General features: G+C 52.9%; 1 protein-coding gene across 7 annotated transcripts; it reads left to right on the plus strand.

Moving 5' to 3' along the window:
* The first annotated feature begins 108 nt into the window (after nucleotides 1-108).
* RAB7B (RAB7B, member RAS oncogene family) lies at nucleotides 109-25,429 on the plus strand. Of its 7 annotated transcripts, none has more exons than XM_080824648.1 (7): nucleotides 109-339; nucleotides 7,690-7,763; nucleotides 8,022-8,090; nucleotides 8,515-8,641; nucleotides 9,344-9,559; nucleotides 17,337-17,462; nucleotides 18,297-18,846. In XM_080824648.1, the coding sequence occupies exons 3-7, from the start codon at nucleotides 8,038-8,040 to the stop codon at nucleotides 18,387-18,389; spliced, it is 615 nt and encodes a 204-aa protein (XP_080680774.1). In that variant the 5' UTR covers nucleotides 109-339; nucleotides 7,690-7,763; nucleotides 8,022-8,037; the 3' UTR covers nucleotides 18,390-18,846. The 7 variants fall into 7 exon arrangements, with proteins under 7 accessions (XP_080680774.1, XP_080680773.1, XP_080680772.1 ...); XM_080824647.1 differs by having other exon boundaries at nucleotides 110-339; nucleotides 7,690-7,780; nucleotides 18,297-18,843; XM_080824645.1 differs by having other exon boundaries at nucleotides 116-339; nucleotides 7,690-7,780; nucleotides 18,605-18,843.
* The last annotated feature ends 1,570 nt before the right edge of the window (nucleotides 25,430-26,999 follow it).

Genomic DNA, 26,999 nt, shown 5'->3' on the forward strand with positions numbered 1-26,999 from the left:
CCACCCCACCGAGGGAGCTCTGAAGCCAGGCTTCCCATTCCACTCCACCCCCTCCACCCACGCAGCTGAGCTCACCCGGGGCGGCCTCTTTTGCAACTTTCCCAAGTCTGTGCATGAGAGGGAGAGGAGGAAAACAGAAGGAAGTCGCTTGGCCTCAACAAGCTGTTCTGATCCAAAGCCTTTTTCCTCTGAACCGGCTGAGATCTTTGCTCTTAAGAGGAGACCCCCGGACTCAGAGAAACGCCGCCTGCCCTCGGAGGCCGGATGCTAAGCAGCCACAGCTGTGAGCGCCCTGGAAGTTCTTTTCGGTTCTTCTGTCTGTCCCAGCAACCCCCAGAGGTACTGGGTTTTGGGGTGGGGTTGGGGGGAGGAGAGGCAAGGCACGAAAGGATGAGGCTTAGAATCTGGCAGCTGCAGGGCTTAGATCCAACCCAAAGACCCCCCTCCCCACGCCAGAGAAACGTCTCCGGCTGGCAGTGAGCCCGGCAGAAAGGACTTCCCCGCCCAGCCCAGGGAGCTGGGGCCCGACTCAGGGCTCTGCATGGGCCATCTGTCTCAGCGGGAGGATACAGCTGCTGGCTCAGCAGGGGAAGGCCAGCTAACGCCCTGGGTCGCCTTGCCACATCGACAGGGCACCTTCTTGGGTAGAGCCTGCTGGCCAGTGGGTCTCATCAGGGATCAAGGAGCTCCTAGAGTAGGAAAGCGTCCTTCTCGTTCTAAATCAAGACTGTGTCTCCCAGCACAGCTCTGCAGTGCTAAGCAAGCAATGAACAGAGTTGGACAGATCTGAATTCTAGTCTCAGCTTGCCACTAATTCGTTGCTCTTGACTCAGGAACCCACTGGACAGTGCTGGCATTTTGTAAACTGCCAAGTGCCCTATAATTGCAAGGCATTATGCATTCATAAAAGTAATTTGAGCTTGTCAGTTGATGCCCCATCACAGAAGTCCCATTGACTTGTTGTAGCCTCATATCTATACAGTGCTGATGCCTGGTAGACACATAGTTCATGTGCTAGATGGATGGACGGATGGATGAATGGATGGATGGATGGATGGATGGATGGATGGATGGAAATGAGTGAATGACTATTTATTGAAGATTCATTATTCCCAGCATGGGTCAGGCTCTATGGAGGGATAGAGACGTGGGAGGCAGTGTCCTGTCCTCTGGGCACGGACAACCTACTTAGCGAGACAGGACCAATACTTCCAGGAACTTAAAGAACACTAGCAAGTGCTGAGCCTCCTGAAACCAGAGCTATGAGTACACTTCCTGGAGGGAGCAGGTCTAGACCTGCTGGGATTCAGGAGGGCAAAGCAGAGTCACGAGCCTTCCCTCAAGGCAATCAAGCTTTTCACTCTATAGATAGCTTCCTTTCAAACACAAACTTTATTCCCTTGATCCTAAATCCCATTATTTTTAAGGCGGATATATTTATCAGTTTCCAAGATGTGGGAGCAGGGAGGGGAGCAGTGAAGGTGCGATAAGGCAGTAGGAACAAGGTGGGGAGACTGCCTGCTTCGGAATTCCCATCTGCCCCTGCTCACTGGTCTCCTAGTCCGCAGAAATGACACCCCACCCAACACCAGCGAGGCGGGAGATTGTAATTGGGTCCTGATTGGGGCCAGTTGGGTAGGGAGAGAAGGGAAGTGTGAGGGTGAGAGGAGAGCAGATCCAGGAGTTCTTGTAAGACTGGCCCCGAGCCCCAGGGCTGTTGGGGCAGGGGGGGGTGGGGTGGGCATCAACCCACTCTTTCTTGCTCCCCAGGGACTGAGCTACACCATAGCTTTGGCTGGTGGGTGACCAGGGCTCCAGGCTCAGAAGGGGTGCCAGGCAAGAAGGGGAGAAGAGTTAGTCACGTGCAGTAGAGAGAGAGTCCCCGCACACTCTGCTCTGGGCAGACTAGGGCTGGCTGGAGGCAGGGCTCTGCCTTCCAAGTCGGCTTTTCCCTGTTACTTAACAGTGCAAGGTGATGACTCAGCCTGAACTCTTAAGAGGATGCCCAGGTTTGAAGCATCCAAGGCAGCTGAGTGAGTGGGAGGAGGCTCAAAAGGACAGCTGTTGCCAAACTCCCACCAAGGGCAGAGCCCAGAGGACATAGGAAGGGACTTTGGCCACCATCTGAAATCTGCACACGCCTCCTTGGTGAGCCCAGCCAGTGTCTTCTGCCAACCTGCAGTGATACGGGTTGCTAGTGATACGGTCCTGGTCACCCTCCTGTTCCTGCTAGTTATCCTGAGTGCAAGGACCAGGCTATTGTAAAAAGCCAGCTCAGAAAATTCTGCCTTCTTAGAGTGGGGTAGGAGATCTGCAGTGGCAGGATACTTTCAGGGCAAATCTATGGAAGGGGACTGGGGTGGGGGGTGGGGGAGGGAGCTCAGAGTCAAGGCCAAGGTGAGTCACAAGGGTCTGGAGAAGAAAAGACTCAAGAAAGACTCAGGGAATAGACTTGAAACCTCAGAAGGCCTGGCATGTGGCAGAGGGAGTGAGCATGTTTTGTGTGGCCCCGGGAGAAACCCACCGCTAGTGGAGGGAAGGAGTTCTGTGGGACAGGTCTAGTTCCGTCTTGCCATGATGCAGTCAAGATGGCTCAGACACTGGGCGGGGGGTTGGACTAGATCATCTCTGAGGTCCCTCCTCCAGTGTGCTGGGGCAGGATCCACACCGGTGGCTTGAAATCAGCCATGGCAGGAATGTCTACACCACAGAAAGTGGCAGATGCTACAATTTCCGGTCTCTGCCACCAACCCCCATCCCATACAGTTGTTAACCATTTATCTGGGTCTTCCCCCGTTGGGGGAGCATGTGCTGCTCTAAGAAATGAGGCATGCCGCCCTGCAGGATAAGCCAAGGCCATGAGCCACGTCCATTTTACGCAGGAGGGAACATACTCACCAAGGTCAAGCAATTCACCAAGGTCACAAGTGTGTGGAGAACTCTGACTCCAAAACTCATGATCAGTCCCTGCTACCAAGGATTCATCTTGTCAGGAAGTCACATTCAGATGACGTTGGGCCATCCACTCATGTGCTCTTTTTAAAGAAATTTTAAGGTTTTGTATTTGATATTGTTTAATTACCATAACAGCAGAACCTTATGTAACAAATTTTAAAACAAGACGCACATAAAATAAAACAATAGCTCCCAGCTTCTCATCTGCCTTTCCCCAGCTCCTGTCAGTCATTTAGATGGAGAGTATCTCTCCACAGCTTTCTGGGTATACAGGACAAGCAGAAATCTAATACTAAGCATATGGTCAACACGCGGGAGGTGGTGGGTTTTGTACAACTGAGATCATAGTATACAAAATGTTCGGGGATGTTCTTTTTAAATTACTCTCGTATTTTTCTTCTTCATTACTTCACTCTTTTTCAAAACGCCTCGTATTCCAAAGTCTGAATGGATCACAATTTATGTAGAGAATCGCGTATCGATGGACACTGGGTCACAGCAGTGTTCTCCAGCAGTCATCTTTGTACAAAGATATGTTTGCACATAGGTGCATTTCTGCAGGATATATTTCTAAAATTAGAATCTGGGGTATGACATTTTGCCATTGTCTAATTTCTCTCCAAAAAAAGCCATGCTATTCGCAGTCTATCAACAATATACAATAGCAAATCCCCTGTACATTTGCCCACACTAAATGTTACCGTCAGTCTTTTTAAATTTGCCATTCTCTGGCAGGCTAAAAAAAAAAAAAAAAAAAAGGTATTTTTCAACTTTGTAGGTCTCTAAAAATCAGTAAGGTTGAGTATCCTTTCAAAGCTTACTACTTACCATTCACAAGCCTCCTGCCTGTTACCCATTCGTATGCCTTGCCCACTTTTATGTTGTGTATTACCTTTGATTACCTGTAGGGTGCTTCCCCAGTAGGACTACTGATTCTCTGTTACACACGCCCACTGTCTAGCTCCCCTGCTCTCACCACCAGCTTCCCAGTCGTAAGCATCCCAGCTCTGCTGTCCCACGTCAAACCCAAACCACCCAGCCCGGAGCCTCGCTAATGGGGCTCCGAGTGGCCGCTGTCCTAGGCTTATGGAAGACAATAGAACGAGCAGGTAGGCCTAGATTCAAGTTCCAGCTCCCAGTCCAGGCCCTACCACTTCCAGGCTGTGTTTTTAGAGAAAAACCACCTCCCATCTCTAAACATCTGTTTCTTTAGTGGTAAAATAGAGACCGGTCGTGTTGGTCCCACAGGCGCCTTCTGTGTGCTAACAAGAGTCATAAAAGAGCTAAAATTTCTTGAACCTTTCATTTGGGCAGTACATGTATTATAATAATGTATTCTCTTATCTAACTTCTCCGTGAGATGCATATTTGTATTTTTATATTCACAAAGTCCTCCACACAGTGCCGGGCGAATAGCGTATGGTGTGAGCACAGGTGACTCCAAGATGGAGGCATGGCCCTGTCACAGCATGTGAACCCATTGCCCCCCACGTCCATGTGCCGAATCTTGACCCTAGTTTTCAGTCCCCACACAACAGCTCTCCTTCCGCAGACTGGTCCCCTCCACTCCCATTTGTATCTCTTGTCAATGTGGCTGCTTTTCTCTCCATCTCCTCCAGCTCTGCTAGGGTTTGGTTGGGGCGCACCACACCCGAGCCCAGCGCCCCAGATCCCATGCACGCAGATTCTACGGGTCCAGACTCAGGAGGTCAGGAGGCAACATGGCAGAGGAGCCTTCTGTGACCTTCAGTTCAAACCCTGGCTTGCGCTCGTACTACCTGGATGGCCTTGGATGGGTTATGAGTGACTTGACTTCTCTGAGTCTCAGGTACTCATCTCACAGGACTCTTGGAGGATTCCCCAGGCTCTGGGAGAACACAGAGCAGCCCGTGCAGGTGGTCTGCAGGCGCTCATTCCTTTCCCAGTTGTCCCTGCCTCCCTGTGGTTCTGGCTCCCTTTCTACACCACTGCATTATATTTCGAAGCTAAGTTAGCATCTTGTACCAAAGCCTTTACGAAAGAGCTCACCATGGCTCCCACTCCCCTTCTGAGACTGAAACTGATGCTTGGAGACATGCCACCTTTCAGTGGCTTCTGAGCCATTTCTCCCTTGGGTGGTTTCCCTGTGGGCAGTGACACCCACGACAAAATGTCACCATGACTAATACCTGGAATGATCTTCCTCTGCCTGTCTGGAGCATAGGGAATGTTTGCTGAATGAACGAAGGAATGAATGGACAGAATCTTGGTCTGATCCCCAGGACCCCTCTTAAAACTTGCTGCTTCTCCCTGCTTTTTCCTGTCTCCATACCCTTCACCTCACCCTTCCCTGAAGCAAACCAACCAACTTGTCCATTCACCTATTCCCAGAGTTCTGATTACTTCACCCTCCCTCTGAAATATCCCCCCCAGCCACAAGTCTCAGGGCCCAGTTGGACTGCCAGCTTGTCTCCCTACCTGCAGATTCCCACAGAACTTTCTCTGTGTACCTGTTAGGATGTTTTACACCGTCTTTCTGGTATAATCACTCAGCCCTGTGCTTTCTCCCACGATGACTCCCTAGTGGGCGGGTCCTATTTGTTCCATGCGCATGCTCCTCCCTGTGTCTAGTGCAGGGCTTTGCAGCAGGGGACAGGTTCTTTTTGGAATGACTGTCACGGATCACCAGGACCTGTTGCCCGCCATGCCAACCCAGCCCTCCTAGGTTATGACAGAAGGTCCAGTGACACCAGCTGTGGCTCTTGGGACAAGCAGCTCTGAGCAGAGCCTCAAATCACTCTTGGGCTGTGACATGGCTCATGAAAGGACACAAACAGCCCTCAGCCTCTGGGGGTCATTGTTTTAGCTTTGCACTCACTAGGCACCCCAGGCAAGGCTCATGTGGCCGGTGAGTTACAGCTCCAGTAGATAAAGCATGTTTCAACCAGAAGGGACCTTGAGTCTTTGGGGCCCAACCTGTCCACTCTCCAGTTGGAGAGCCAAGACTCTGAAAGCGGAAATAACTGGCCCAAAGCCCCTCAGAGGCAGAGTGAGAGAATGAGACCCGAGGTCCAAGGACATCTGCTGGAGAGCTTTTTCCGAGTACCAGGGGAAGCTCAAGCTCTTCTGACACCTCAGTCAGGACGAGTCAGATCAAGGTTTGCTCAGTATACCTACCGAGTACATCCAAGGACGGGAGACTCAGGAGCTGGGAATGCTATATGCGTAAGTGCGCATATAAGTGCGCCTATAAGGGTAGAACCCAGAGAGCCAGTTAAGCAAACCCCTTGTGACAGTTTTGCTGTAGCTCGTTAAATAATAATAATAATGATAATATACGCATGTCTAGAGACAATGCACACACGCACGTGTATATATTTCTCTTACAGGAATAATACCTGTTTGCCATGTTATTTTTAAAAAAGGAACATGCTAAAAAGCACAGAGAACACATGTTAAATTGTGTAATTTCCTACCACCCAGAATTAACCACTTAAATTTGTTGTATATTTCTTTCTAGACCTTTCTCTATGCAAGTGGGAACTCGTGTTCATAATAGTTGGGGTGGTATCATATATACAGTTCAGTGTCTTCTGTCTTTCATTTGGACCTTAGGAGGTTGAGTTTGGGTGGCTCAGTTGGTTGGGCGTCTGCCTTCAGCTCAGGTCATGATCTTGGGGTCCTGGGTTCGATTCCCGTGTCAAGCTCCCTGCTCAGCCGAGTGTCTGCTTCTCCCTCTCACTCTGCCTCTCCCCACTTCTTGTGTGCTGATGCTCTTTCTCTCTCTCTCTCAAATAATAAAATCTTTTTAAAAATCTTTAGATTGGGTTATGAACATTGGGGAGGTTATGTGCTATGGTGAGTGCTGTGAAATGTGTAAGCCTGATGGTTCACAGACCTGTTCCCCTGGGGCTAATAATACATTATATGTTAATAAAATTTTTTTAAAAATCCTTAGACCCATGGAGTCCCTGGGTGGCTCAGTCGGTTAAGCATCTGCCTTCAGCTCAGATCATGATCTCAGAGTCCTGGGATCAAGCTCTGCATCAGGCTCCCTTCTCAGCAGGGGTCTGCTTCTCTGCTTCTCCCTCTGTCTCTCCCCCTGCTCTTGCTCTCTCTAATAAATAAATAAACTCTAAAAAAAAAAAAAACTTTAGACCCTATGGCATAAGCATTTTCCCACATTAATATAATATTCTCCAAAACTCCACATTAATAGTTCATTGCATGCCATGATTTATTTGCCCACTTCCTTTTTTTTTTTTAATTTGTATTTATTTATTTGACAGATACAGCAAGAGAGGAAACACAAGCAGGGGGAGTGGGAGAAGGAGCTCAATCCCAGGACTCCAGGATCATGACCTGAGCAGACACTTAAGGCCTGAGCCACCCAGGCATCCCTTCCCACTTCCTGGTTGTTGAATGTTTATAAATAATACTGTGAAGAGCATTCTTGAACAAGAATCTGTGCCCGCATTTCAGATTATTTCCTTAGGACAAATTCCTAGAAATGGAGGGCAGAAACATTTTTAGGGCTGTCAATACTTGCTGCCAAGTAGCTTTCCAGAAACATGTACCAGTTACACCCCCACCAGCTGCATTGGAGAAGAGCTTTTTGATTCTGTGATTGCAGCGACACCTCGGGCTGGGGGAGGGGCACTCTCCCATCTAAAGCCTCCGGGGCAGTCCTGACAATGGACCCCTTGTCCTGCCCCCATCTCCTCTTCCCACACCACCCTCCATCCCTGGCTCCAGGCTTGACTGTCCTTGAGGCCTCTGTTCAGTCCTGTCCCGTCTTCTTGGTGCTCCAGGCTGCCTCCAAGAGCAGGGTTGGTAAAGCTGAAGGGTAAGCCATGCCTGTCCTGTGGGGCCACCACACTTCCAGCCTCGGGGAGGCCCCAAGAGGAAGCTGGGGGGGGGGGGGCGTAAGGGTTGCTGGTCATCTGTCTCTTTGGGCGAACAACCCCACCTCGCTGGGCCCAGAGCAGTGATCTGCCCATCATGGAAGGGAAAGCAGAGGCCAGCCCCAGCAACAACGGCTGCCAGAGACTCTGACCAGCATGCAACTGACTTCTGTTTCCCTGCAGGCTCTGACGTCCCTCCATGAATCCCCGGAAGAAGGTGGACCTGAAGCTCATCATCATCGGAGCCCTGGGGTAAGCCCAGATCGGCTCGGGGATGGGGGTTGGGAAGCGGCCCCTACCCAAGGGCAGGGAGACCTCCTGAATATTTCCCACCTACCGTGGGTCCCTCTCTGATTTAGAGTGGCATCAAGGAGGACATCCCACCCCCCAGGAAGAGGGAGAGCTCAGATGAGCTAAAGAGCCTGAGAGTTGGGCTGCCTGGTTTCTGGTTTATTTGGATGGGTCCCGGCTTCTCGAGTCCATTCCCTAATCTCCGACTTCTCACTGTGGTCACGGGACTGCAGGTGTTAGAAATTCAGACTCTCGGAGAGATGGCAGCAAGAGGGGCATGGCGAGATCTGAGAATGGTATGGCTGTGTGTGTGTGTGTGTGTGTGTGTGCGTGCGCGCGCGCACGCACGTGCATTGTTCACATGTGTCTGGGGGTTTGTCCTCAGTGTAGGAAAGACTTCCCTCCTCCACCAATATGTGCACAAGACATTTTATGAGGACTACCAGACCACACTGGGGGCCAGCATTCTCTCCAAGATTATCATCCTGGATGACACAACTTTGAAGCTACAGGTGAGCAGCTCAGCCTTTCCCTCTTCAGCATGCGTAACTGAAAATCATCCCATGTTCCCTAGCTAGCCACTCACACAACAGTGTGCACCAGGAGCTACAAAGGTCTGGAGCAGAAATCAGCAGACTTCAACTCAGGGGCTGAACGTGGTCCACCACCTGTTCTTGTAAATTAAGTTTTATTGGAACACGGCCGTGTCCGCTGTTTACTTACAGTCTATGGCTGCTTTCCCCGCTACAGCAGAACTGAGTAGTTGCAACACGCAGTGTGGTCTGCAAAGCCTACAATATTTACAACATGGCCCTTTGAGAAAAAAATTGCTGATCCCTGATCTTGGGGGAGGGGTTGGAAAAAGGACAAATCTAGGAGTTGGGAGGCCTCACTCCTAGTCTCAGGTCCTCTGGAAATCTTGGTAAGTGGCCTTGAGCAAGTCACTCCCAAGGTCCAAATCTGACAGATGAGAATAACTGTGCTTGTCCCGATGAGACAGGGGAAATGTGCGAGCTCAGACGATGGTGCAAAGATGCTGCGGTGTCCATGGGCGAGAGGGCGAAGATGCCCATGTGTGGAAGGACCCCAAGCACCTGTGCCAGGGCTGTCTTGCCTCCTACCCAGAAAAGGAGACTTTGACATCATGTGGCCCTGTTGGGCCTACCTCTAGGCCCTCATCACAGCCTGATGGGGTGGCTGCTCTTTCCTTCCAGATCTGGGATACAGGCGGACAGGAGCGGTTTCGCTCCATGGTGTCCACATTCTACAAAGGCTCCGATGGCTGCATCCTGGCTTTTGATGTCACCGACCTAGAGTCCTTTGAAGCGTTGGATACCTGGCGGGGTGATGTTCTGGCCAAAACTATTCCAATGGAGCCCTCCTACCCCATGGTGGTGCTGGGAAACAAGATTGATCTCGCAGACCGGCAGGTACTGTCCATACTTTCAGTCACCAAACATTGTGTGAACACCTACTATGTGCCAGGCCCCATGATTCTGATTCATACCGAGCTGAATCAGGCACAGTTCTTATCTCTAGAATCTCGCAGTCTAGCAGTGGAAACAGAGACTCTAAAAGATGATTATGATAAATGCAATGATAGAGATAGACCTTGGCTATTTGGGGACCCCAGTGAAAGGATCTACTCAAGCCTAGAATAGAGAAAGGGCTTCTGAGGGGAGGTGGGTTCCAGGCTGAAAAAGTAGCATAAGCAAAGGCAAGAAATAGCATGATGGGAGCTGAGAAGTGGAAGCAATTCTGTCTAGAGGCAGGGAATGGAAGAATTAAGACATCAGAAGAAGGCAGGTGGGATTTGAATTAACTTGTAGAATAGTATTTCCACCCAGGGTCAGGCAGGGGTTTGCAGTTATATATTCTCGACTCTATAAGTTTTCTGGGAAAGTTAGTAATATATATTTTTATTAGCATTTACGTATTCTGGATCATATGGCTAACTATATGACAGCCTGTCTGCTCCATAGCTATAGTGACCCCACTCGTGTAGGTGTTTACCGCTGTAGTGGGATTGATTAAGCTCTTTCCTTCTTGCATACTAATGAGATAACAATAGAGGTAGACTTAATTTGTAAAAGATGCTCTTGTGCCAAATGAAGCTTAAATGACACTGAAAAGAGCCATTTGAACAAGGTTGTCTTGGTGTTTCAAATAGAGAAATGAGGGAATGAGCTGTCATCTTTGAGCTATATTTTCACAATGGTTCAAACAGAGAAAAGGATAGAACTGAGGCATCATTTGGAATGATGGGTGGATAGACAGACAAACAGATGGACAGGTTGGATGGATGGATAGATGGATGGATGGATGGACCAACAGGTGGATGGGTGGATGGATGGATGGACCAATGGGTGGACGGATGGATGGATGGATGGAGGGATGGATGGTTGGATGGACGGATGGATAGTTGGATGGATGGTGGTGCTTCCAACGAAGTTACCACTATCATTAAGAAGAGCCTCGTGTTCAGAAAGAGTTTAAGGAAATTGTAGAACAACGAACTGGAGATGACAGTAGGCTGTAGAATATACAAGAATAAAACTTCAAGGGAGATGTCTGTGCTGGGAATAGAAATCTAGGCAACATCGATTCTGTGGTCACTTCAGGTTGCAAATTTAGTGTCAGTTCTCTAATTGCAAACATCCGGTCTCAGGTAATAATCAAAGTCCTAAGTTCATTGAAAGGCAAGGTGTCTCCCTTTCTTTTTCCACCTTGGGGCAGTTATAGGTGAGAACGCTGTGGTCTAGGTGGGGGAGATGGTCCTTTACATCTCATTGCCAACTGTATGTGTCCATGCTGCCTCCCCCTCCCCAGATAATTCTGGCTTCAGACGCTGTCAGAAATGAAGCAAGAGGGATGGGGTGCCTGGGTGGCTCAGTGGGTTAGAGCCTCTGCCTTCGGCTCAGGTCATGACCACAGGGCCCTGGGATCGAGTCCCGCATCAGGCTCTCCACTCAAAAGGGAGTCTGCTTCCTCTTCTCTCTCTGCCTGCCTCTCTGCCTGCTATTGATCTCTGCCTGTCAAATAAATAAATAAAATCTTAAAAAAAAAAAAAAAAGAAGCAAGAGGGAGAAGTCAGGAGATCAGGAAGATCCTGGTTTGATGGGTACCGTCATGAGATAGTTTCCACTTTCTGGTCCTGACAGGTGTTTCAAGTTCTCTCTTCCACGGGTTACCTTTGGGTCCTTAAGCGGCCTCCACGGGAAGCATTTACTGCCCCTCCCATGACAAGCATCTTGCATTTTCCTCCTCTCTCTCCTCATCTCCTGAGTTTCCATCCTCCACCCAACCGGGGGCACCGGGTCCTGCAGGCAGTGCTCCTGAGGGGAGTGGAGCCCCCGTCTGCTTCACGAGGCTCGCCCTCGAGCTCTGGCTCCCTCATAGGGGGGAAGGGGGATTCATTCTCCTGGCAGTCTGTTCTCTCTCTGCCCTGTTGCCTTTTGCCTTAAATCCCTCAGGGGCATATCAGGCCCCTGTCCACTGTACCCACCAAACTCCAGGGGTCGGATGCTAAGCTTTTCAGGTGGCCTCAGGTAGCCTCCTTTTGGCAGAGGCCAGGCTTTACCCTGTTGTCTCTTGCAGGAGGGGAAGGTGTATACCCACAACACAGCTATTTCCAAAGAAATCCTTTCTACTCCTCTTTTCAATCCTTTTCTATCCATGCTGTGGGTCTTAGAGTCATCTAACAATTGCTTGGTCATGAACTTTTGGAAATGGGCAAGCTCCCGGGGCAGTCTGTCTCCCAACCTACTTTATAACTGACATCCACCAAAGTGTAGCACCTCTGCCGAAACTTCCATTTTAACATCCTGCTTCATGAGCCTGCAGGTCAGGGTGGGAAGTTGAAGGATTCCAGGCCCAAGAGCCTGATCTTTTTCTCAGTGAAATCAGAGGCACCGGCTTCTGTCGAGCAGGAGGAGGAAGGGAGCCGAGTCGAAGTCTCGGGAATCACGGTGACGCTTTGCCAGTTACCCTGGAGAGAAGTCAAGGTCAAGGATAAGAGCGGGTGGGTGACACTAGAGGCTCAGGTGACGGAGACCAGAAGTTCGAGCTGGCATCTGCATGGGGATTTTCTCCAGTAGCCCACGTGCGGGTTGAGAGCCAGAACAAGGGACCTAGGACTAAGGTGTTTCCAGACAAGAGTGGCTGAAGGGTAGCGATGTGGGGGCATGGACAAGCCACCCAGCGAAGAAGAGAGCCGAGGAGAGGTTTGAAGGGGCCGGCAGCTGCGGTGTCCCAGGTGGAAGGGCAGGGCAGAAAGGGGGCGGGTGGGAGAAGGCTGAAGGGAAGGAGACTGTGTCGCAGAATGGGAGGCCAGATTCAATATTTGACAGAGGTCACCTGAGTCACCTGAGGCAAGACCTGGGTAGAGGAGGCTGAACTAGAGAGAAGATGCAGTCTGGGCTCCGCTGGAGGGGCAGGGCCGGTGAGGCTGCTCTGGGAGGCATGGGCGAGGGGGATCAGGATTGCAACAAGCAGGATAGAAAGAACAGATGACTCCGAGGGGTGGAGGGGTGTCTGTCCAAGCCTGGGGGCGGGGGTGTCTTCGCTCTGCAGAGAGAGGAAGGATAGAGACTTGAAAGAAGCAGAGAGGCCCCAGGCAAGCCCATCCCCCTCTCTGGGGTCTCTGGTGAGGTCATTTGGAGATAGCCCCCCACTGGTGAGGGTGACAGGCGGAACAAAGACTCCAGGAAAAGCCGGGGCTCAGCCAAGGTGGGGAAGTAAGAGAAGACCCTGGGGGAGGATGGGGGAGGGGAGTCAGTCTGTTCACAGGCAAGCCCTGGGGAGCTCATCTGCGGAGGGAGGCAGAGGCTGGCGGTGGGGCAGCGCTGGGCAATAATGAAATGCGGGCAGGGAAGTGGAGAGGAGGAACCGTGAGTGAGGAGAGGGAGGAGAGGGAGGCTGGGAAGCTGCTGCCCCTCAGTGTCCTCGTTCTGCTCCAGCTTCGCAGAGGGTTTGGGGACAGAAGAGGCCGGCTGAGACGCGCTCTGCGCTCTCACTTGCACGGGGCTGAGCGGCTAAGAGCCAGGGGCCCCTGAAGAAGCGCCTTCTCTGGGCGCAAATCCGGAAGACAGGGAGCCCAGACACAGACCTCAGGAGCTGGCCTGGGGGCTTGAAGGAAGTGGCACCATAAGGCACGTGAAGATCATAATACACCGAAGCCGTTGTCAGCCTCCCTCTTACTTCCTCCGACAGATGGGCTGAGAAAACACCGGAGTTTTTCCCACTTAATAAAAAGGAAGTAAATGTTTAAAACCGTATTGCTAGATTTAGGATGAGGAAAAAGTTCTGGAGATGGGTGGGGGTGATACCCATCCATTCGTACCCACAATGGGAATGTGCTTAATGCCACCGAACTGTGCCCTAAAATATAGTTAAAATGGTAAATCTTATGTTTATGAAGATGCTGTGTATGTTACCACAATAAAACACAGATGTGTTATGTATGTATGTATTACATATACATATATTTACTACCAGAAGGATTTTAGAGAGATTTGTTGACTTTAAAAAAAAAAAAAACAAAAACAAAACCCTATTCCTGCTGTAAAAGGTCATAGTGAAAAAATACCAGTTTGGTAGAAAGAACAGCTCTGCTAGCACCCATCCTTAAAGGAATTTATTCACTAGAATGTGAATTCTTTGCTCTGTGCCCAGGTAGGCAGTTTCTGACTCATCACCAACATGGGACTTCTATTTTCTGAAAATACTCTGTTATTTTTGCTAGTGGTTTGAGATGTATCTGACATACTGTTAACATTTATACAATTGGTCATTTAAAATGCATACAAGGGGTGCCTGGGTGGCTCAGTCGTTAAGCATCTGCCTTCAGCTCAGGTCATAATCCTGGGGTCCTGGGATCGAGCCCGCATCAGACTCCCTGCTCAGTGGGAAGCCTGCTTCCCCCTCTCCCACTCCCCCTGCTTGTGTTCCCTCTCTATGAAATAAATAAATAAAATAGTTAATAAAATAAAAATAAAATAATGCATACGAGGTGGAAAGGCGTCATACGTAAAATTATGCAGACTGAGCTAGATTTGTCAAACATTTGCTCTCTGACAAACAAGATTGTAGCAGAAGAAAAATGTTAATAGTATATCTTGTTGGGGCGCCTGGGTGGCTCAGCGGGTTAAAGCCTCTGCCTTTGGCTCAGGTCATGATCTCAGGGTCCTGGGACCGAGCCCCGCATCGGGCTCTCTGCTCAGCGGGGAGCCTGCTTCTCCCTCTCTCTCTGCCTGCCTCTCTGCCTACTTGTGATCTCTGTCTGTCAAATAAATAAATAAAATCTTAAAAAAAAATAGTATATCTTGTCAGCCAAAAGCAAAGTTAACCAAAGTAATGCTTTCAAAAATGTCCTATTTCCCATGTTCCCAAGCAGCACACCCTGAATTCATTTCCACAGTCCGAACCTAGAGTATAAAGATCTGTCATTTTATAAATAAAAGACAAGATGATTGAAACAGTCATGATACCCCAGCAAGAGCCGGAAGCCAGTAGTGAAAGGTGCGTCTGGGTGGCTTTGTTCCCAGGCCGGCTTGCTGAGTTTGAGAAGGGGAGGGGAAGGGACGGACGAAAAGAAGGATAATTTGTTTTTTAAGTTTGTTGTGTTTTTTGTTTTGTTTTTGTTTTTTGAGAAAGAGAGCGAGCATGAGTGAGTGAGAGACAGAGGGAGCAGCAGAGTCCGTGCCGAGCACAGAGCCTGATGTGGGGCTCGATCCTGGGACCCTGAGGTCATGACTTGAGCCAAACCCAGGCGCCCCAAGAAGGTTAATTTACAACATAATCTCAGCTGACGTTTTGGAGCGTGCATTTAACCGTTCAGTATCAACCCAACAGAGAAAGATCAGGGGCAAATAAGATAAAACGCCTGTTAGAACCAAGCATGAGACAGGTCCTGTCACTGTCACCGTCCAGCGGGGAGAGAAGGGAGGGGGTCGGGCCGAGTAGGTTCCTGCTGCAGGGTTGCCGTCCCAGCTCTGTCGTGGCTGGGCCCATGGGCACTAATCCCAGCTTCTGTGTCTCATGCCACGAAATACAAGAGATGTCCCTGTATCCTGGAGAAGCGGAGGCCTTGACTTCTTTTCAGTTGACTTCAGTTTTTACCGCATCTGTCTCCTGTGTATCAGTGGTGTGTCCTGTCAAATGCTCATCACCTGCGGGGGCAGAGGGTTGGGCAGGGGGTAGGGGGGCTGGACAGAACGAAGGAAGGCAGGAAGGCACTGTAAGGAGTGTCAGTCCCGTCCTCGAGCCGGAGGGCTTTACAAGGCAGGAAGCCCTTTGCATTACTAAGGAGCTGTCCAGGTACGATGATGAGCTCCTCAGGCCTATTTATTTGTGGTTACAGGTAAGGACACTACAAATCACCAGGCACTCTTGACCCTTCCTCCAAAGAGTTTAGAATGTTCCTGAACTGTGAGCCTTCTTGGTTGCTCACCAGGCCTTGGGCATCCGTGCTCTGTGGAAGGAAGCAGTCCGGGCCAGTTCTGGGGCCTTCCCCATAAAGGCTGGAGGGTCTCTGAGATCAGACACCAAGACCAAGGCCTAGGGTTTCCCTCCAGCACCTGGGCCTGGGGTGTGGAGGTGTCTGCTAGCACCCCAAAGGACGGGCTGCTTGGCTGACCCCAGGCTTTGCACCCTCCGGTCTCAGGTGGTAACCTCCCATCACCGGGCCAATGCTGGTGTCCCCAGAGACACTGGGAGAGACAGTTGTGAGCCCCCGGTGCTGCCATCACGCCCGAGACCCAGGGAAGCAGGAACCAAAGAGACAGGGGACAGGGATCCTTCCTTTAATCCCAGTGAGACAGACATTGCTAGGACCTGCAGGGGTGAGGGAGGCCATCTCTGATTTCCCCCCAGCTGTCTTCTGGGAGAGAGGCAGAATGTCCCCCTTAAGTAAAATGAAATCATGGTTTCAAAGTACCAAGCACAGCAAATGTTCACTATATGGCCATTTCCTCCTCCCGGAAATAATTCGACATTAAACTGAATGGTTCCAATTGTCTTTGGAAGGAACGCGCAGGGCTGTCGGGCGCTTTCCAACACGCTTCAAACCCTGGTGGGCCATTTGCAGTCAGGTAGAGATGTACTCATTCCACCTGCACTGAGTGGCCCATGGTGCCAGGTCAGTAGCTGGAAAGACCCTGAGCCGGAGCTCCAGGAGCCAGTGGTCTAGTGGGGGAGGGAGGAGGGGCACGGTCCTCATGCGGTGCCCTGCAGAGGGCGGCTCTGATGTCACTGGAGCCCTGAGCTGGGCTGCCTTCCTGCTTTGCCTTCTTAGCTGTGTGACCTGAGGCAAGTTGCTAAACCCCTCTGAGCCTCAGCGTGCTTATCTATAAAGTGAAGCTAATAAGACCCATCCCACAAGGTCACAGGGGGACTGAATGAATGAATAGGACAAGACATTCGCCCATAGAAGCGGCTTACCCACTGTTCTTAGGACTCCACCCTGGGGAAGAAGGGTTAGCAAGGACCTGAGTCTCTCCTCAGCAACAGACCTCCTGGGCATAGGCCCTCGTCAGCCAGCTCCAGGGATGGAAGTCCTCCACCCCGGCTAGTGTCTGCAGTGTTCATCTCCTTTTGAAGGGACAGAAGGAGGAGCCAACGGCAGGAAGAAGAGCCTAGTGTGGGCCTTGGAAAGGCAACATAGTACAGTGAGCTCTATTTCTCGCCCAGGTCTGTGCTCAAGTCCTGCTCAACCCTATACACTCTGAGCACGGACCTCAGTTTCCCCATCTGGAAAATGGAGCTAACAGTGACCACCTCATAGATTTATGTTAAAAAAGAATGTATGTAGGGGCACCTGGGTGGCTCAGTCAGTTAAGTGGCTGCCTTTAGCTCGGGTCATGATCCCAGGGTCCTGGGATCAAGCCCCACATCAGGCTCCCGGCTCAGCGGGGAATTTGCTTCTCTCTCTCCCTCTGCAGCATCCCCTGCTTGTGCTTTCTCTCTCTCTCTCTCTCTCTCTCTCTCTCTCTCTCTGTCAAATAAGTTTTGTTTGTTTGTTTGTTTTTAAAGAGTGCATGTCAAGTTTTGGAAACATGGAAGATTCTCCATACATGGGAGGGGCGGTGGGGATATGGTGGTGGATATGGATATGGGGATATGGGGACATGGATATGGGGGCAATGTGACGACGGTGGGAGTGGTGGCGGTGATGATACAGGGTCAGTGATCACGTCTTCCCTCATTCAGGTGCCCCAGGAGGTAGCCCAAGGCTGGTGTAAAGAGAAGGATATCCCCTACTTTGAAGTCAGTGCCAAAAATGACATCAACGTGGTACAAGCCTTCGAGATGCTGGCCAGCCGGGCTCTGTCCAGGGTGAGTGGCTGTGGGGACAGTACCTCCAGGACCGCCCCCCGAGTCTGAGAAACTCGGGAGCTTCCAAAGAATACACTGGGTGCAGGTAGGGCCGTGGGCAGGACAGGCTCGTCGTCCTAATTAGTTACGGAATGGGCTCAGCCGTACCCTGATTCTGAGCCCCAGAAGGCCAGAAGTATGAGGCTCCCTTGGGGGGAGAGCTGGTGCTCCTCCGTCTGGCGGAGTATCATCTATGCAGTTTCTGAAACAGATGGTTCTGCCCCTCACCCCTGGACATGCTCATGCAGTAAAGGTTTGCGAACGATGATCTAGCTCAGCCCGAGCTGGTGGGAGAGAAGCCCCGCAGGCCCAAGCATCTGTCCCGGGGGGAGATCGAGTCTGCGGCAGTTGCTGACATGCTCCAGTCAAACAGCTGGGTAGCTGTGGACCCCGTGTTGAGTGTGTCATCTGTGCGGGGCAGTGTGCAAGGCTCGGGGCCCCTTGCTCTCTCGTGGCAGTCCAGTAGGCCCACGCATGGTCACAGTACAGGTGTGTGCTGGGGAAGGATTTAGTGGGGGGCCCCTGAGAAGCGGCACACACCCCAGCTGTGGGGCGCGGGGAGGGCGGGAAGATCAGGGAAGACAGGAGCAGGGTTTTCATCCCCTTCGGATACGGAGTCTGGAAACTCAGAGGAGGGTTCCTGAGTGATCAGCACAGGGAAGGGATCAGCTTGCCTCATCAGTCTGCCACATGTAATCAGGGGGGGCTTCTCAGAAGAAGGGAGAAGCTCATGGCAGCAATGATTTTGAATTGAGGAAAGGAGCACGAGAAATGAAGGGTTTCTCCTCCATGCAGGTGCCTGCTGATGTTGTGGGTGACCAGCTGCCTGGCCCCAAGGCCCTGCCTGGGGGCGTCGACCAGGGGAGAGAGGCAGCAACCCCCTCCTAGCGGCCGCCCACCCGGGGAGGTGCCCGGAGTGTGCCACCCAGACATCTCCAAGCCTTCATCCCGGGGTTTTCCCCCACAGGCTGTCTTTGTGCTTCCCCTCCCAGCCCCCGCTGCCTTGTGTTAAAGGGAAGCTGGGGGCGTCCGTCCGTCTCTAGCGCATGATCGAGAGGTGTGGTTTTATGACATAGTCCGCAGCGTTGGCTCTTAACCCACAGCTGTGCCTGCTCATGCCGTTCCACTGGAAAGCGGAGGAATGTTGTCTGACCTTGTATGGCGCTCTGATTCTCCACAAACACTATGCAGTGGTTGCCAAATGCTGAGTCACGGGGAGGCGCCATCTGCCCACAGCCCGTGTCTGTGTGTGGCCGGCATCCCCTTTCTGAAGAAGGAGTGTCCTTTATTCTTAAAGTTACGTCTTTCTTGCTGTGTCCACTTTATGAAGTTCTCTACTGATGATGGTGGTGGTGTTGTGTTAATATCCTACCTGGTAAGAGAATGGCTTAGCAAGCCCAGGTCAGTCCCTCATGTCAATGGTGGAAACTTACCAATGAGAAGTCTGGAGGTCACAAGTACGGTGTCCACAGTCAGGCTGACCTACATTCGAATCCCGCCCTGGTGCGTCCAAGTGGACCCCTGGGCAAGACATGGGACTCTTCTGGGCCTCAGTTTCCTCGTCTGTAAAATGGAAATAATGCAATCCCAGAAACATTGATTGAGTTCTCAGGCTAGGGCTGGAGCTAGGGACCTCAGGGGCTCTACGGTCAGGTAGGGGAGTAAGACGTTCACAGACAGGCTGTCATAGAGCTACGTGCCCCGGAGGGAGCAGGGTCAAAGCACAGAGATGACTCAGTGCAGGCTGGTGGCAAGGGGGGCTGAGGATGCTGTCTACAGAAGCGGCATGTGACCTGGGTGTTGAAAGACAATACGCAGTTTGCTGGTGGACACGGGGGCGGGGGAGCTCAGGAGAAGGACGGAGAGAAGGGCATGGCCAGAGGCCCAGGGACCAACCCACAGGGCACATGTGAGGAACCAACTGTGGGTCGGTCTGTAGAAGGAAACATGGCATGAAGGGAAGCAGGGGTGTGGTGCAAGCAAGGAAGATCCCCAAGGTCAACAGCATGGATCATGAGGTCCTGGAGAGCCCCAACAGGGACTTGAAATTCATGCTGTGGGTACAGGCTGTCCAGACCGCGCCGCTGGACCCGAGGCACGGGGAGGCTCACCCAGCACCTTGACACCCCACCAGGCGTGTCCTTTACTCAGAAACTGGAAGGAGAAATATTTTCACATTAAAATGAAACAAACATAATTACTAGAGCATAGAATCTAAAATTCACGTGGATGTTTAAAGCGAAACTGGAGATTACACATTTCTAGTTTAAGGTCAAACACGTTTTCAAAGACATTTTCTACCAAGGGCTTTTCTCTCCTTCCCAGGGAGGTGGTGGAGGGTGTGAGAGGGAGATACGAGGGGTGGTCAGGGGAGGGAAGCCCCAGGCTGGGGCTCCGAAGTCCGGTGCATCTGATGTTAAGTCCTGACTCTACCTCCTAACTGTGTGTCCTAAAGCAAGTCATGCAGCCTCCATCAGCCACCACTTCTGTCTCTTTAAAGTACAAATAATAATATCTTCCTACTGGGGTTGTTGCAAGGGCCGAAGAAAGCAATTCATCGTAGAGAGAAGGCATTGAACAGAAGGTAGCTGTTTTAAAACAGGAGCTCTGCGTAAGGGTTTCCACCAGGGTAGCTCCCTGCTTCGTGGAGGACGGGCCCCAGGGGTGGATGAGAAGGTACTGCAGCAGTCCGAGCATGACAGGATGGAGGTGACAGGACTGGGTGGATTCAGCAGACTTTGGAGGGAGAGCCTCAGTGGTTGATGATGGATGTAGGAGAGAAGGAACCAGTAGCTGTTTAAGTCGATGACCAGGTTCCCAGCTTGGCGATCAGAGGCATGATTGAGCACAATGCTAGGGACCAAGCTAGAGAAGAGAGGAGAGAACACAAGCATCTCGAGGAGGGAGTGTGCGGTCCATTGGGGCACGTGACACACGCGTGGTCCCGCAAAACATCTGAGTTCTGCAGCAAACTCTGGTTGGAAAGTGATTTGTGAGTTCAACACCAGAATAGGTCTGCGGCTAACATTTTGAAAGGAAAGATGGTAGGTACTTCAGTATCCCGATCTGGCCATTTTCAAGGATTTTAGTTATTCCAAAATATGATTAAGAATGCCCTTGTGATCCAAGAAGGGACACCGCCTGCTTCAGGGGATCTGGGATGTTGAGAGTTTGCTCTTACCAGCTTGGCACTCTCTCTGGGCTGGGAGCGGTCAGGCCTGGCCCCCGTGGGCGTGACCTGCAGCCTGGAGGCCCAGTTCCTTCTAAGCTAACAGGAGAAAGACACAATCGCCACATCCAGGAGGGAAGCAGGCTGGCTGTCGAGCAGGTAAGCTTGGTGAAGGGGCAGGACCTTTCTGAGGTCCTCCAGATGCAGGATCTAAAGGCAGGGTCATAGCGGTGACCAGGCTTGCGAGGACAGATGCCACAGTCAGTCACTGTGCTTGGGCCCACAGGTGCGTGCGTGAGGATGGTACTGTGTGACTTTCCGGTTAGACGCACACATTGCCAAGAGCACTGAAATGATGTCAGAAATGGGAAGCACGCCGGTGACACGGACCCGGGGAGGTGTGACTATTACTGGGTGAAGAAGGCTGGTGTGAAGACCTCAGGCTTTGCCAGTGTAAGGAATGAGGAGGTTTCTCGCACCTTCCAGAGGCAGTGATCCATTTGACTCTAGAATAAAATGCAGAGGAGCCAGAAAGCCCAGCCGCAGCCCCTCTGGGCGCGTCCAGTCTCCTTCCCCGGAGGCTGGCGTTGTTGGCACAGGCTTCTGGTCACGAGGGGCTCTGGGGTCCCACCAGGGCCTTGCATGGGTGTGAGGGTGGGGCACATTCGCGGGAGAAGAACCGGCAGGCCCTGCCACCTGGGTCCGAAGATCCTATTAGGAAAGTTCCAGATCCCAGCCAAGGTCTCGGGCTTTCGTGATGAGGGAGAGACCTGGAAAACACCAGACAATAGGAGAATCCTTCCGAGACCTTCCTCTCAGGGAGAGATGGCTCACTCGGTGTAACGGGGGCCTTAGCCAGGGACACTCTGCTCTTCCTCGGCCCTCGCAGGGACGTTTGGAAATGTCACGATGGTCACGTTCGCTCCGTGGCATGAGAGGGCCCCGCACCCAGCAGAAAGGGCCAGCGGGAGGACTGGACACACGCGGGGCTGCCCAAGCCGGAGCCCGCACGCCAGGCTGCACGGTGTTGGCGAGAAGGAGCCACTCGGCCCCATTTCCTCTTCTCAGACACCTCGGGGGGGATTCTGCTCTCTCAGGGAGCCGGGGAAGCCCTGGGATGGCCCTGGGTCAAGCGTGTAAGCTGTGGGTGGCATCCTCCCCGGCCGAGGGGAGACCGATCTGGGGTATGGAGACATCTCCAGAGAGGTGGACCCCTTGCAGAGCAAACACAGCCCCTCACCCTGGCAGTAATCCTTCCTGTTAAAATTATTATCATTTTTATTATTATATACATTCTAATAACTCTAAATAATCTGTCCAGGGATACTCAAGGCCCATCACCCAGGCTGACAAAGGCCCCGCGAGACCCTCCGTGGGAGGGCTGAGGGACGAGGGCTCTCAAGAAACAAACTATGTGGAAAAGGGCCAGATCCCAGCTCTGCACATCAGGCTAAATGACCACACCGTTTGGGGGTGGCAGTGAGTCATGGGGCATCAGGGAACCATCCTCTGTGTCTCAGGGCGCAGCAGGTGAGCCCTGACACCACCTCCTGGGACCCAGGGCCACAGCGTTAAGGGCTGCGACACTCAACAGTAGTGGTGGGGGCTGCTCGGGTCCATGCCCAGGCAGCAAGAGGCACTCACGCGGAGTGAGGGCCACCCACCGACTCACACGCTCACACACGCAGTACCGGTGGTGCAGGCATGGACGCCTAAGCCTGGTGACTGGTGAGAGCCTGGCAGAGTAAAGAGGTGGGGTCCCTGGAAGTAGAGACCCTTTCGCCCTTGAATTCATCTCCTGGAGGAAGGGTGCCCTTGCCCCACGCCACCCTCACCCCAAGCCAAGCAGGGTGGGTCCTGGGAGAAAAGTGGCCCGCTGGGTGGGGAAAGGCTTTCTCTGGACACTGTTGGGACCCAAGGGTTTGGGAAGGTGGGCGGAGAAGCAAACAGGCCCCGCGGAAATGCTGAGTCTGTTTTAGGGAGGACAGAGGCCATGGGAAGGGCCGAGGATTGACTGGGCTTCTCCAGGTGCCCTGGCGGCGGTGGGGGAGGCTGGGAGGCAGACGCGGTGGGTGTTTGCAAGGAGAGGTCTCCAGCAGAAAGAAGGAGTGGGTTGTCATGTCTGCCTGAGGTGCGACGTCACCTCGGTTTCCCCCTCTGGAGAATGGAGAGTTGTGGGACCTCGTTGGAGGTCAGGAGACTCGTGCAGTCCACCTGCTCTGGGCTCCAGGGAAGAAGCTGGAGGAGGAGGAGAGGAAAGAAGAGGGTGGGGAAGACCAATGCCCCCCCCCACCCCATCTCCACCAGGACCTCCGCTTCCTCACAACACATTGGGGAAGGAATAAAAAGCCCAACCCCCAGCAGGCAGTACGAGACCAAAGGCAGGTGAGGCGCTTTACCTCTCAGGATGTGAGCTCTGGCTTCTCTTTTCCCTCCCCAGTATCGCAGCATCTTAGAGAACTACCTCACAGACTCCATCAAGCTCTCACCGGAAGACCAGTCCAGGAGTAGATGTTGCTGATCATTGGGACTCCCGCCCTGGTGCTCAGACGAAGCCTGCCTGGGACCTGGGCGTCCCGGCCCCCGCCAGCCCCCTGCCTGCCCGAGACCAGCCCCAGCAACCCAGGCTCTACGACTGGAGCCGCCGATCCCCTCGCATCTGTGCCGGGCCCAGATCAGAGTGCAGCCCCTGCCTCGGGCAGAGTGCACTGAGGACACGGCTGGGCCCTCAGGGGCCCCGATGGAGCCCAGAATGTCACAGCCAAATCTGGACCCCGGAGGAGTCACCGCTCCCTCACTGGCTCCAGCCTTCCTGCTTCCCGCCCTCCCCAACACAGTCCTGCTCCAGAAGACGCATCTCTGCGGGCAGATAGGCCATGGTCTCCGGAGTCCTGTTCTACTCTCCCGTGAGCTGGCCTTCCTCGCCCAGGCCACCACACACCCGCAAAACCACCAGACCGCTTGGGATCAGGCCGTAGCTCAGGGTCCCTTGGTCACCAGGCCAGAAGGGAGAGCCTGCCTCAACCCTTGGCGGCCATGGTTCAGGCCTGAAACATCGCTCTGTCCCCCCCCAGGGTATGGAGCCCAGGAAAATGCACCAAGGACTGGCTCATTCCTCTCTTCCGGAAGCTCAGGCGACTACTATAAATCTCTCTGAGCCTTGGCTTGCTGGTTGGCTCAGTGGGAGCGGTGTGTTTCCCGCCCACCTCAGGGTGTGATTTCGAGGACCTGAAGGTTGGCTTAAATCTCAGTTGCTCTCGCTGGTACGCATTTATTTATTCCTTCAATGAGTATCGTTGGGTATCTCTGAGGTACAGTGCACGAAGGTCCAGTGACAGATGAAACCAACGGGACCCTGCTCTCCGGAAGCCCACGTTCTGATAAGGGAGAGAAGTCACAGGCACAGAATTGAAAACTATTCTCAAATAGTAGATATGCGCTTGAACAAAGCATACAAGGAAATGGGGTAGAAAGAAACAGGAATGACGGTTGGTGCTGTTTCAGACAAAATGGTCCAGGAAGGCCTCCCTGAGGAGGTGTCATTTGGCATAAGGACTAGAGAGTGCACAGGGGACTGCCACTGGAGATCTAGACAAAGAACATTTCAGGGAGAGGAGGCAGCAAGAGCCAAGGCCCTGAGGTGAGGACAGGCTTGCTGTGGTCTAGCAACAGTGCAAGGACATTCATTTACCTGAAGACTCAAAGCTGCAGCTGTCCCAGAGACAAGCAAAGGGGACCCCGCCCCGCCGAGCGGCTCCTTGAGCCGCCGCTGATTGGCCACCAGAGGGCAGCCGTGCTCCTTGCAGGCTGAGTGGCCAGCAGCCCTGACACTTGAAGCAAGGGCTTTTCTCTCCATGCCGATCCTCAAAGCTGGTCTTCGGGCTGTGGGCATGTTTAACCCATGAGATCTGAGGGGTAGGAGAATCCCAATTTCCTCCACCTGGCAAGAAATGAGCAAAAACTGAAACAAGAGTGTTTCAGGCCAGAAATCCACATCAGTGACCCATATTAGGATGAGAGGCCTGGAAAACTCATAGACTCCCCGTCCCTGCAGACTCTCTGGCAAAAGAGAGCACAGACAGGGCCCAGCTGACAGGAGTGGAAGAGATGACCATTCAGAGGCTCCCAGGCCACATGAGTGCCCGCCACGGAGGTCTCCTGTCTCCACAGACGTACCCTGCCCTCAGCTCCGAGCAGAGCTGGCGTGTGAGCACGGGACTTCTGATGTCCTCCGACTCTGACAATACTCCTGGAGGTAGGGAGTCCTGGGGGGAAAGGGGTCAGCAGGAGAGTCTGGGGAGCCTTGTCTCCCCACCCAGCTGTGGGATCAGGACTGGCTCATCCTGGGCAGTGGCATGTGTCTGGGAGTAAGGCACTGTGTCCTTCATGGGAGTGGTCTGCGGGTCACACGGGCTCCCTGGGAGTCCCCTGGACTGTGGCTCGGACATAACGGTGTACGGGTGTGTGTCTACAGCAGCTCCTGCAATGGGCGTAGGAACTATTGCAAACTCTGCGCCACAATAATAAATGTGTCCTTTATTGTTCTCCTTTTTGGCATTTTATTAAGTTTCAGAAACAAATAGGGACACCTGGGTGACTCAGTCGGTCAAGCGTCTGCCTTCAGCTCAGGTCATGATCCTGGGGTCCTGGGATCGAGCCCCACATCGGGCTCCCTGCTCAGCAGGGAGCCTGCTTCTCCCTCTCCCTCTGCTGTTACTCCTGCTTATGCTCTCTCTCTCTCTCTCAAATAAAGTCTTTTAAAAAAAAAAAGTGAAATAAAATGCAAACAAACATGTTGCCACCGTTCAAAATTCAAAAGATACTAAAGAGAAGACAACAAAAAAGTTAGGACTGGCTTAAGTAACTGGGGGGCCCAGGGCAAAAGGAAAGCGCCCCCGTCCCTTGTTCCAAAATGAAGAATTTCAAGACAGTGACAGCGGATCTCTAAACCAAGTGCATGGTCTTTGGAGAGAGGGTTACACACACCCGGAGCTGTCCTGAGGAAGCAAGTCTGTGTTCAGTGCTCTCCAGAACCCCAGAGCCTCCGGCCAGGTCCGCCCAGCGGCAGACACACAGCGGCTTGAAGGTGAGGATCTGTCTTTGCCAGAACCACGCGGAGAGTCGACCCCAGGCCTAAACTGGCTATTCCGCGTCCTCTCCAGCGTCAGGAGCGGGACAGAACTTTCCAGTGACTCGGTACAGACCCAGTGAGGGCAGGTCCCCGCAGACGGAGGCCACCTGTGGGGGCTGCAACTCTGGGCTAAGTGAGACCACCAGGGCCCAGGAGGGGTGGGCGGGCAGCACTTCTGGGGGCCCCTTCATCACCATCCCTTCAGAGAAGAGGACCCCAATAAATAAGATGGCTCAGACCCAGGCCACCCCTGTCCCACCGCAGCCCTGCTCCGAGGGGCGCTCCAAGCTGTTCATGAATAACAGGGAGGGTCCAGGCCTGGACTCTGTGCAACACACACCCCCAGGCCTTGGGAAAAAAACAAAACCAAATCTTATTATCAAGTAAACCTGGGCTGGGCCTGGGGTGGGGGGCAGTGGTGCACGGCCCCTGGGGATTTGGTGGAACGCTGACTTTCTCTGCTGCTTGCTCCCATTCGGCAGAGGCTCCCCCGCTGCCCTGTCCCCAGCCACAGGCGACTCCCAGCAGTCAGATGGGTGGCCGGCACCCACCAGGCAGTCTTGGTTCCCAGGAACATGCAGGCCGGTGGCTGCCCTGCTATCACCTTGTGCCCTGAGGACACGAGGACCTGCTCTCTGTGTGTGTCCCTGATGGCTCCCTCTAGGATGTGTGCTGGTGGGGGGACATGTGAACCTTTAGATCTGCATGGTGTGTGTGTTGCAGGGGGGAGGGTTTGTGTGGTAGGTGGGGAGGGGAGTAGGGACTGAGAGGGTGAGACAGTGGGTTTCCCTCATCGAAGTGCAGAAAAATTCTAAAGAAGCTCTAAGATTGGACGACAGCAGTACTAGGTGTAGGGGTGAGGGGTGAGGGGTGGAACAGTAACCGTGGAGGGCTTTCCCCGTGTCAGCGAGGCCCCAGAAGAGCCCATGGAGGAGGGGTCAGCCTCAGGCTCAGAGGAGATGGCTGGGGTTGCCTCGTCCTCGCCCACACAGCCCACCGAGTCCTGGCGACCCCCTCCGCCCCCCCCCGACTCCCTGGGAAGCCATTCCCTTCCCCCTTCCCCTCTGCTCCACCTCCGGCTGGCCTGTCATGCCTGGACCACCCTCGGCCCTCCCCGTGGGGCTCCTGCCAGGCCTCTTGTTCTTCTCCCAGCCACTCCACACTCCGGCCCTCCCCGTGGCACCTACGGGGACAGAAT

The sequence above is a fragment of the Martes martes genome, assembly GCF_963455335.1.
Source record: "Martes martes genome assembly, chromosome: 15".
In the NCBI taxonomy this organism is placed as follows: Eukaryota; Metazoa; Chordata; class Mammalia; order Carnivora; family Mustelidae; genus Martes; species Martes martes.

Coding starts and splice junctions, on each gene's coding strand:
- RAB7B (XM_080824645.1), top strand. CDS start 8,038: ATGAATCCCCGGAAGAAGGTGGACCTGAAGCTCATCATCATCGGAGCC. Junction 8,091..8,514: donor ATCATCATCGGAGCCCTGGG/GTAAGCCCAGAT, acceptor GTTTGTCCTCAG/TGTAGGAAAGACTTCCCTCC. Junction 8,642..9,343: donor ACACAACTTTGAAGCTACAG/GTGAGCAGCTCA, acceptor CTTTCCTTCCAG/ATCTGGGATACAGGCGGACA.